General features: G+C 56.2%; 2 protein-coding genes across 2 annotated transcripts in view; one reads left to right on the top strand and one right to left on the bottom strand.

Annotated features, from left to right (window-relative positions):
* LOC105530943 overlaps positions 1-4,222 on the top strand; it is a 4,960-nt gene extending 738 nt beyond the window's left edge. Inside the window, exons 2-3 of the mRNA XM_011968692.1 lie at positions 1,078-1,417; positions 2,753-4,222. Coding sequence (XP_011824082.1) covers positions 1,288-1,417; positions 2,753-3,141 — 519 coding nt within the window. The 5' untranslated portion in view covers positions 1,078-1,287 and the 3' untranslated portion in view covers positions 3,142-4,222. The remainder of the gene's footprint in view (positions 1-1,077; positions 1,418-2,752) is intronic.
* A 472-nt stretch (positions 4,223-4,694) lies between these two features.
* The window catches only part of SKOR1 (SKI family transcriptional corepressor 1), a 13,803-nt gene continuing 7,472 nt past the window's right edge, over positions 4,695-11,025 (bottom strand). The window contains 9 exon segments of the mRNA XM_011968705.1: positions 4,695-4,789; positions 5,270-5,335; positions 5,847-5,921; positions 6,187-6,261; positions 7,620-7,691; positions 8,203-8,310; positions 9,239-9,329; positions 10,364-10,494; positions 10,606-11,025. The exon segment at positions 10,606-11,025 is cut by the window's right edge and continues 7 nt beyond it. Coding sequence (XP_011824095.1) covers positions 4,695-4,789; positions 5,270-5,335; positions 5,847-5,921; positions 6,187-6,261; positions 7,620-7,691; positions 8,203-8,310; positions 9,239-9,329; positions 10,364-10,494; positions 10,606-11,025 — 1,133 coding nt within the window.

Here is an 11,025-nt window from a genome sequence, read left to right as displayed (position 1 = left end):
GGAGGGAGGGAGGGAGGGAGGGAGGGAGGGAGGAAGGAAGGAAGGAAGGAAGGAAGGAAGGAAGGAAGGGGTCCGGACGCGGTGGCTCACGCCTGTAATCCTAGCACTTTGGGAGGCTGAGGTGAAAGGATCCCGAGGTCAGGGGTTCGGGACCAGCCTGACCAACAAGTTGAAGCCCCGTCTCTCCTGGGAAAAAAAGAAAGAAAGAAAGAAAAGAAACTTGTCTCATAACAGAAATTCTGAAAGACACAGGCAGTTCCTAGTCCCAGAAAATCCAAAGACCTGGCTGACTTTCTTTCCTCTGCACTCACCCTACACTCACCTGCTGAGGGAACTTGGGCAAGTCTTAGCCTCTTTGGACACATAGAGTCAATGCATTGGCATTGCAGGATGCCTTTCCAACCTGCGTGCTTGCAGATTCTAATGAACGTGTCTCCAGAAAGCTCAATAGTCCAGGCTTGAAAAAGCACTGGTTTGTCCTCCTTTCTGGGCCCCTGGAGGAGAGGAAGGTAACAGCCTGGGGTCCATTCTGGGACTCCTTAAAAGCACTCGTGGCTTGAGTCTCAGGAAAGTGAACTCAGAGGGAATTGCAATCTTCGCAAACACCTATACAATAGCACTTCTTGTATGCCAGGAGCTGTTCTCAGTGCTTTACACATATTAACAGAAAACAGTTCTATGAAGTAGGTACTGTTCATTTCCCTGTGTTATAGATGAGGAAGCTGAGGCACAGAGAGATTCAACAACTTGCCCAGTGTCATTCATCAATGGCAGGGCAGCATTGAGACCTCAGTAAATCTGGCTCCAGAGTTTGTACTCTTAGCCAAACATCTGAGGATGAAGAGAGGAGATGAGGCTGTTTAGAATTCATGGGAAGAGCACGCAGATCCAGTTCTGCTTTTGTTGGTATTCTGAATGCAAGGCAGGAGTCACATGTTTGCAATGGATCAAGACTTTAGAGCAGGGTAGCTAGGAATGGGTGGACCTGTGTGCCAGTGACCTGGAAAAATATGACGGAGTGAAGGAGTACCCTCTTTAGGACATAGTTGGAATAGAAACAAAGTTTTCCTTTTCTAGGTTGACAATCACTTACCTGACACCTGCTCCCAAAACTAATCCTATTGATGAAGGATCTTCTTTCTGAGCAGTAAACCTGTTTAATTAAACTTATGCAAATAAGCTTAATTGCTTCTCAGTGGCTGTTGTCCAGAAGCACCTAGGGATTCCTTCCCTTAGACATTTTCAGCACCTAGATGAACCACAAAGTTGGAGGCCATTCATCTAGACATGTGTTGTGTGCCTGTGGAGTCCTGGGCCCTGAGTTGTAGATTGCAAGGAAGAGCAAGGTGTGACCCCTGCTGTCAACTTACTTTCTTAGGGCAACGGACACTTAAACAACCAAGAATAACAAAGGGAGGTGAGTGCCCTGCTAGCCTCATGAACAGAGTGCCACTAGAACACGGAGTCACCTGTGTTCCAGGAGCTGAGGGGTCTAATAAGTGGTGCTTTAGTACACAGGTTACCCTGATTTGCAGAGGAAATGGAGATGGGGAGGAACTTATTGCTTTCTCCCATGGGGGTGAAAAATAAAACCACTTGATGCTGTCTCCAACGGTGGCTCCAGCTTTACTCAGTCTCTCACTCTGGATTTGCCAGGACAGGTGGGGATAGAGATAATCTGTCCCACTGCGGCGCCCAAGAGGGGTCCCGGTTTCCTCTGAATAAGAGGGCTCCCGGCTTCCGTGCGCTCTGGTCCCTTATCCCAGACCTAGGACTCCAGAGCCAGACCTCCTGTAGGCACCGCTGGGGACCAGGCCAAACCAAACACCCCAGGAGAACAGCCCGGAGGACATTCTGTGCTCAACTGCCTCCTCCCAACTTCCAGGCCCCACTTGTTCTCCCTGGGAGCCCAGGCACCCTAGTCTGGGCATTCGGGCGTTGGCTGTAATGCCTAAAATCTGTCGCAAGGTGGCAACATTGTGGCGAGAAATAGACTTTTTTTAAATCCCGGGTTTTTTTTTTAAAGCATATTTTCCCTATTAATGTTTCATTTAACTTAATTAGAATCTGGTAAACTAATTAAAGTAGCTACGAGCCCCGCAATCAGCAATACTTCGTATAATTATTGATAATTACATCCATACCAATCGTTTGGTTATTAACATTTTGGGGGGAACAAACCACTTCTAAAGGGACGCGAAGCCCAGGAGGGTTTTTGCGACTGAGCTTTCTGGGTCGGAGCCGCCTACGACTCCAGTCCTCAGAGATTCCGGCCCAAATGAGGCGTCCCTTCCGGAAGGCCCCAGCCGCCTAGGAGTTTTTCCACTTTGGGGGGAATTGGGAAGGAAGGTTGGGAAGGAGCATTTGCCAGGCTCCTCTGTCGGGCCGCAGCCAGGGAACTTCCTGCCTGGGTGGTAATAGTTATGCCCATTTTACAGGGAAGAAAAGTGCGGCTTCCAAAGGTGCAATCCGCGGTGGGGAAAGGCGCCGGCAAACTCCCACACCAGCACTGTCCCGCCCTGTCGCAGTTCCACGGGCCCTGGCGCGCCCTGGGGTCTCCAGTCTCTTCCTCTCTGGACCTCAGTTTCGCCATGGGTCCAGCGGAGAACGGATCTGGTGGGTCCCATGCATATGAAACGTTCCCGCTCCTTAGAGGGACCCTGCCTAGGGATGGTATGTCCGGAGGCGTTGCCTCGCGGTGGGCCGGGCGCCCTCAACATTGTTACCTCCTTCGTGTCCTCTCTGGGCTTAGCCGTTGGAACATTCTGGGACGCCAAGCCTCCGACCCCCAGCGCAAAGGACTCTAGGGATTGGCTTCCCGGCTGTACCGCGCAGCTGGACTCCCCGTCTGCGCAGCTTCGGGGAGGCCCAGAGCGCGCCCCTATTCGCCGGCTCTGTCCGAAGCCCACCAAGACAACCCGCCACGAAACTTCCCGGTCCCTGCAGCCCAGGGCTCCTGGTCCCGAGCCGCTCGCCGGTGGCACGGGGCCTGCCGTCCGCTTTCTACGAGCCGCATGGACGGAGGCCTGCGTGTTATTTCACAGAGGCCGAAACAGAGACCCAGGAAAGATAAAAGAAGGGCGCAACCCCGGACCCCCACTAGCCAGCCGAGGGCGAGAAATGGAAGCCAAGGCTGAATGATTCCCAGTGCCGTGCGCTCTCTCCCACTCCATCCACACTCTCCTCCCCGCAAAAAGAGTGTTCTGCAGTTTGCAACATCGTCTCTAGCCCAAGCGGGAGGTGCGCTGTGGAAACTGAGGCCGCTGGGAGGCCTTGCCAACCGCGACCCGGATGTCGGACGCCCCAGCGGAGGCCTGGCAAGTCCTTAGCCCTTCTCGGACTAAAATGGACCGAACAGAAAATGCGGACCGGGGTCCCTCCTTTCGGGTAGCGGCAGGGCAGACGGGAGGCCGCCTGTGACCGAGCTCTCCAAGTCCCGCCTTCCTTTCCAGGCCTGCCGGGCGTAGACCCACCTTACGCGCTGCGACCTCCACCCCGCCCCAGCGCCCCCAGGCCGGGCCGGCGGTGCCCGCGCCATTTAAAGGGACAATTCTGGTTGAACCTAGGATTCCCGGCAGGGAGCCCTGTCTGTGAGCGCCCCGGAAGTAACTTCCCCGATGTGGCAGGCGTGGAAATGGGCATGGATGAACCTTCGGCGCCTTCGAGCGCTTGAAGAAAGGGCCGGGGACCTCTGCTCTAAGGACCATGACATAATGCCCCTCCTCCATCACGGGCCCAAGGGAGGGTCCTAAACGCGGCGAGGGAGTGCTCTGTGGGGGAAAATTGAGTGTGTCTGGAGGGGACAGTGGAGAGGTTGAGTGCTCGCTGCTGCCCACCTGAGCAGGCCCGATTCTGACCCCGGGCGCCCCAGAACCCGCCAGGCTGCTCCCACCCCCACCTGTTGCACAGTGCTCCGCCCGCCCCTCTCCGCCGATGCACTCCCATCTCCGTAGCCCCAGAAGTGACATCTTTTTTTTTATTGTAATTATTAAAAACGAAAGTCAAGGGTATAGGGTGGTCTCCCCAAACAGGCTCCAGGTGGTTGCCATCTCGTGAGTCAGTTGTCGCCCTTTTAAAGTGCTGTTACATCAAGAGGTTATAACAAAAAAATAGACAAAGCAAAATCCAAAGGGGAATGCAAAACGGGACTGGAAGTGGGTCCAGGAGAAGGAAGCAAAAATAACTTACAGCATAAATAAATTAAAGTGAACCTAATACTGAACCGAGAGACTCACAGTACATTTATATCCATTGCACATAGCCACTTTGTCATTAGGAACAGGAGTTTCAGAAGTGGACGGGACGGGGAGTGCGGGGCAGGCGCCAGTGAAGTTGCTACATTGTATTCACAATCCGGTTCAAGGCTATACAAAGGGAGGGGGCTCTCTCCCCTCCCGCCCCCGTCTGTCCAGTTTTAACCCCTTGAGGTCCGATGCCCTAGAGTTCAAACGGGGTAGGGGGATTTGAGGTGCGAGGCGGTATTTACACTTGGAAACCAAGCCGGCGCCCTGGACTGGGACGCCCGGGAGGGGGCGGGCAAGGTCCGGGAGCCCGGGAGGAAGGCGGGCGGACGGGCGGCTGTATTTACATCGGTCGGGTCCGAATGGCTTGTTCCTCGCTCAGGGCCGCCGCGGCAGCGGGTATTTACAAGGAGCAGCATGGCTTGAGGGCGCAGGGGTGCGGCCAGGCCGGCCCTAGGGCAACAGCGGGGGCTTGAAGGAGCAGTTGCCAGTGCAGTGGCGGGGCGTCAGCATCTTGCAGGAGAAGTGGTGCAGGGCGTCGTGGGCTTCTGGGGAGAGAGTCGCGAGGGTCACTCTGGGCTCCTCTCCTGACTGACCTCACCGCGCAGTCCACCCTTTCCCCTCCCCGACCTTACCCAACCCTTTGGGGTCAGGGAATCTCAACGCAGCGGATCAGGAGAAGGCAGGAAGGTAGGACAAAGGCTGGTGATTTAGAACCACTGCTCTGGTTCAGTAGCCCCATTTTACAGAAGAGGAAACTGAGGCACAGTAAGAGAGGGGTCAGCCTGCTCAAAGCCAGAATTGGTACTAGAAGGCAGATTTTCTGGCGCCCAAAGCCCAAGTGGCTTTCTTTACCCCACCATCGTAGAATAATCTTCCCGTTAAAATCAGTTTCCACTTTTCTCCCTCTCAGATTCTGATCCATGTGGATCGTGGCCTTCCTCACTAGTCCCACTATTCATTCATTCACTCGACAGCACGGCCGGCACCCAGCACCCCTCCTATTTTTTGTTTCCTGGCTTCCGCACCTTTCAATTTCTGCTGGATGGCGTAGCGCGCCTTCCGCTCCTGGTCGAGTTCGTTACACAGGGTATCTGGAAGACAAGAGGAGGGGCCAGTCAGGAAACGCAGACCACCCTCCGAAAGGCCGGGGTCACAGCCCAAGCTTCCTCCTCTCCCCAGGGCGCAGCTCCGCGCAGACACCACTCCAGGGACGGGGGAGGGGGTACCGGAGCTCCTAACTGCAGACTGGCGGAGGAAGGAAATGGCCTGGGATGGCGCTTAGAGGCAGACGGATCTAACCAAAATTAAAGCAAACTTAGGCATTACTTCCCAGGTAATTTTACGCCTCGATTTTTAATTTAGAAACCATGGAAATTGCCGCGATAAGAAGTTCAATCACTCCATGTAATGATGCCTGCAAGCCGTTTGCTGGGCTCGCTTGCCATTCTGAGGCTAATCAGAGTATACAAAGGATATTAAATAAAAAAAATAATTGTTAAATTACCTTCAATTTAAATCCAAATGACTGAGCCAACATTGCGGCTCCTGCCAGACGAGAGGCAGTTACGGCCCGTGCACGCGCTCACCTGACTCCCGTCTTACCTCTGACAATTTGCAGCTGTTGCACCATTTCTTCTCGATAAGCCAATTCCCTCTTCATTTGATCCTGAAAATTATCTGTGCAAATTGATTAAGTGAGAGCTGTTACGCACAGCCCCCTCCCCCAGCTCCACTTCCTCACTCCCTGCCCCCCTCCCCCCGCTTTCACCCCTACCCCCACTCCCACCCAGCCATTCGCCGACAACCCTGGAAAAGGACAGTTTCTTGGCTCCTGCAGGGCGCCTAGTGCCAGTTGCCTGGCACCTGGCTTTCGGAGTAGGTCGGGGCACCCTGGTGGAAGGCTCGGTGACGAGGTGGGATGAGGCAGGATGGCAGTGGGTACCTTTGAGACTCTGAAATTCCCGTTCCAGCTTCTTGCGGAGCTCCATTTGTTCCAGGAGCAGTTTTTGCAATTCGTCTGGGAAAGGGGAAAAGTGGGAGGTAAAGCAGGGTTATTTGGAGCTCAGGGGACCTAGAAAGCACCCAGGTTCGGCCTTGGCCAACAACCCTGAGAGGAGAGTTGAGGAGGATGACCAGTAGGTGGAGGCCCTCCACTCTCTGGCTTTACCAACTGCATTCAAAGGATTTGGGTGAAGAAACTGGGCTGTGGGATAGGATGCCCAGGAGAATAAATTCAGGATGGTGGAATCTAAGCCCTGGCTCCGGGAACTATGCAGCTGGGCAACTGCTTTAACTTGTTCCTAACTCCCTAATCTAAGAAGCTGGCCCACAGAAACTTGATTTCCCACTTCAAGTGACAGACCCTCCCCCACCCCCACCCTTTCCATATAAATCAGGGAGGCTTTGGTCAGAGCCTTGGACACCTTTCCCAGAAAAATACACATACAACAGTTTGCCTACAATTTCAGGAGGTCTGAAGACTGCCAAATCCATGCTAAGAACCCTCACTATAAAGCACCAATGATTTTGAAGGTAATGGCATTTCCTGTAATTCTGTAACTAGGAAGAATGGAAGACCACCAATGCTTGTCTTCCTCCTGCCACCAATTCCGAAGACCATCTATGGGCTAGTTGAGGGACAGGGAGCTAGGTGTAGAGGCCTCTGTGAGTACCCTCAGAACCAACTCCAGAGGGATAGATGTGGCACCTGCCCTGACCATGAGGTCATGGGTATCTGGGCCCTCCACCAGAAGAGGCTCCTTTGAAATGCAAGAATGAAAGGTAGAAGGGCAAAGTGGGGCTAGAGACTCCCCTACTCTGCACCTCAAACCATAGTCTCCTCCTTACAGGCTGAGCAGTAACCCCCAGGGATCCCCATTCTGCAAACAAGCTCCATCCTCACTCCATTTAGGGTAAGGTGGAGGTGGTTATATGTCAATTCCAGGAGAAAGAAAAACACCTCTCACATTCCTAAAATAAATACTTCCCTGCAATCTTGCATTGAAGTCCTGTTTTCCATTGAGTTTAGAGGACCCAGACTGTCCTGTCTGATTGTCCACAGGCATCAAAAGTTCTCATCATCGTTATTCATTTCTCTTTCTTGCAAGGCTATTCAGACAGACCTGGGCCTTGGGAAACCAACTTCCAATAAACTTCTGGGGGTTTGTTTTACTCCCATGCTTCACCCACACATACATACCTCTGTGCCAGGGTAATGTGTCCAGAGGATCATACTTTCCACCCAAAGAAAGGAAAACTGATCCCCCCAAGGCCATGTCTTTCCACACTCACCCCCTACACGGATAACACCCCTCTACAGGAATGATCCATCACCCTCAGGCACAGTGTACACCGTTTTCACAAATTTAGCCTCACCTCTGGCCAGGTTCTCGATATCTTTCTCCACCAGCTGAGTTCCTGTGACATCCAAGGTAAGCCCATCTTCGCCTGGGATACAAGGGCAGATAAGAGGGGTTCTGTCCTGGGAGAGCCCTTGAGAGGGGAGGGGTGGGCTTCTCAGGAACCACATGGAGTCAGGGACCTACCCTAGACCCTCTGCCTTTAGAGGAGACAGTTACAGGCATCCGGTACTACCCACCTTCTAAGACATCATGGTAGGGAGTAGAAGAGTGACCCCTGGAGGAGACGGCCCAGGGAAGATGGGCCATCTAAGGGCAGGAAGTGCCCTTTGACCTATTTTATGTGGGTGAGGACGTCCCTCCATTTCCTTTCAGTACATCCTCTGCCCTTACCTGAAAAAACCTCAAATACATCAAGGAGGCAGAAAACCTGGCCTGCACCCTGCTCGCATTAAATATTTATCTGCTCGCCGAGGAAGAAAACTGGCAGCCACTTACACTTGATTAAAAACCTTTCTCGCAAGCCTCTGGGAACGTGGGCGACCTGGGTCCCAGCTCCCGGGTGCGGTGGGGAGCGATGGGTTCAAGGGTTGGCTCACCTCTGTCTGTATTTGCAGGACTTGGCTGGGAGATACTCCTTTGGTCTGGATAGGATTTCCTCGTTTCCAAATCATCGGCGGGCGAGTGATTGTCTTCTTTATCTGGCTCTTGAAGGCAATAAACCGAGTTTCAAGGAGAGGCAAAGAAACCGTGACCCCGATACTGCCGGAGCTGCCGCGGTCGGGGCACCCGAGCCCTAATTAAAAGCGTCGTGGCCGCCTCTGGTTCCCGGCTGTGCGCCCAGGCGCGCGCCCTGAGGCTTTGGGCCGGGCACCCCCACTCCGACCCCCGCGCGTGGTCTGCTCATCTCCGGGCTTCACGCCCCCGCCCCAGCCCCTTGGAAAAGAGCAAGATCAGCAGCCGAGCCCACCAGGGACCAGCGACCTACATCGCGCGCAGATACTGGGGCACCGCGAGCGCGCGTGGCCGCCCGGTCTGTCCGCGCGACTCTTGCCGAGAACGCGACCCAGGCTGCGACCTTCGGGGTGGGTAGGGGGACATCGTCCGGGGTTCGGCTGCCTCGATCTGCCCGAATTTCCGCGGCCCCCAACCCCTCCTCTGCGAGGAACCTGGTAAGGCGCGCAAGTGCAGGGCGGCCCCCACCACCCAGCGTTGGGCCTCAGCTACCCTGGCGCTTCTGGGGTACCCAAGCGCGCGGCCATGTGCCCCCATCCTCCGCCCGCATCCGGCCTAGCCAAAGGGGACTCCGCGGCTAAACACACTTGCTGAATAAATGAGAGGCCTTGCAGGGGTGTCGGGCGTGATTTTGTTAAGGGTTTAACTCCGTGTCTGGGTGTACTGCAGCATGTGTGTGCGCGTGGTGCAGAGGGCGTGTTGTCATTGTTGTTTTTAAGTAACCAAAGGTTGAAAGTTGTTGGGAGTATTAGCTTAGCTTCCTTGTTTTCATTATTTTTCTTTCCCTCTCCCTCTTTCTCTGCGTCTCTCTCCTTGTCTTTCTTAACAGGCTTTCCTTGACCCCGGCCCTCTGTCTGCGGTCCCCCCATTACAGTGGCCAGCGGCCGCGACAGGCGTTACCGTGGGCCTCGGGGGTGCAGAGGTAGGAGGCCGCGGACCCCAGCGCCACCGCCGCGCTCTTCATGTGCTCATCTCTCTCGGGCGCGTACACCTGCGGCGGCCGAGAAATGACAGGCGATTAGGGGAGCGCCCTGCGGCGGCCAGAAGACGCCCAGCCCTACCCCGCGGCCAAGAGGGAAAGCCGAGGGGGTGGCAGAGGTTGGTGCGTCCGCAGGACTTGAGCCGGCACAGCGACGCACGCGGCGCACCCTTGCGCCCTTGTGGATTCAGGATAATTATTAGCCCCCGCGGGAAAATTACTCTAAACACAAAGCGGCTTCCAAGCCAAGGGCCGTTCAAAGTGTCCTCCACCCTCTGCACCCGGCTTCTTTTAGGCACTTTCTCTCCCGCCGGTACCCCGTCCCCGGCACAAATGACGCCTTTCGCATCCGGTTAATGATTCGTGTTTTAATGAACCGAATGTACAGGTATGCGCACTCACTTTCAAAATGGCCAACGACTCCAGCCTGGCTGCATCTTGCCCCTCAAGCCCCGGCCCTGCCAACTTGAGAGCCCCCCTCCCGCCCCGCACGCGGTCCGGAGACAGCTTCCCAGCAACGAACCCTGTGGTTCCCAAGGCGGGAGTGCGAAGAGACTCGGAAAACTGCGAGTTGGGGTGGTGGGAGATTCCAGGGACCCGGTACTGCTGGGGCCGGACTCAGGGAAAGGCCACACTGTCCTCTCTTCTCCTCTTCCTTGGGGCTCTGATGCCCACCCGGGCGAGCGCTTTTCTCTGGCTCTGAGTTCCTTTCTTACCTCGTCTTTCTTCCTCCACACCCCTTTTCTGTCTCTGTATCTGGCAGTCTCTGCCGGTCTCCTCCCCATTCCCATCAACAAAAACAAAGCACACACGTTCCCCAGTCCTTCCCCCGCCCCCAGCTTCCCTTGCCTTCGAAACCCTCACTGGAGGGTGCGGGTGGGCCCAGTTTCGCAGCGCGCCAGAGGCTGGGCCTGCAGAGAGTGGCCTGGGCCTGCTGCTCCCACGCCTGCGCGGAACAAAATTCCCGTCCTCCGCCCGGCCCCGCAGCCCAGCCAGGCACAGGGTAAGTGGGAAGGCGCCACCTGCGGGGCGGGCGCGGGGCTCACCTTGGCCGGCGCGGGGCCTCCTAGGGTCCCGCAAGGCTCTCGCAGCTCGTAGCCGCCGCCGCTTGGCGGGCTCCTCTCAGGTCTCCGCACCACGTCGTCGGCGGCCAAGTCCCCAAATGAGGGCCGGCCAGCTGGGGGTGGCCCGAGGCGGCGCCGGTGGCGGGGGCTGCCGCCGTCGGGAGAGTCTGCGGGACCGTCCGCTCCAGAGGAGGTGGCGGAAGGGGGTCCAGTGGGCTGTTCACCGTCTGGGCCACCCCCTGCGCTGGGTGCGCAGGGCTCGGTCTCGTCCTGTGCGCGCTCGTCGTCGGGGAAGCGGTTGGATTCCACGTCCACCTCGGGTTCGTCCGCGGTGTCCACGTCGGGCGAAGCGGAATGGTAGCTGGAGCTGCCCTCGCTCAGAAAGTCCGGGCTCACGTAGCCGCCGCTCCCAGCGCCAGGACCGCCCTTTGGCTCGCCCGCGCCTAATACCGGGTCGTCCTTTTTAGGGCATAGGCCGAAGGCCGTAGGGAAGCCGTAAGGATGGGGGAAAAGTGGTGGGGGCAGCTTTTGCAGGAGCCCAAAGCCTTTGCTGGGCACCGGGATCACCGGGTAGCTTCGTACGCCTGCGCCGCCACCAGGCCCTCCTGGGCCCGCCGGGCCACTAGCTCCCGTCGCCAGGCCGA

The sequence above is a fragment of the Mandrillus leucophaeus genome, unplaced genomic scaffold (assembly GCF_000951045.1).
Source record: "Mandrillus leucophaeus isolate KB7577 unplaced genomic scaffold, Mleu.le_1.0 Scaffold12, whole genome shotgun sequence".
NCBI classification, from domain to species: Eukaryota; Metazoa; Chordata; class Mammalia; order Primates; family Cercopithecidae; genus Mandrillus; species Mandrillus leucophaeus.
The sequence above is the reverse complement of the archived record's forward strand: the minus strand, read 5'-3'. Positions and strand labels throughout refer to the sequence as shown.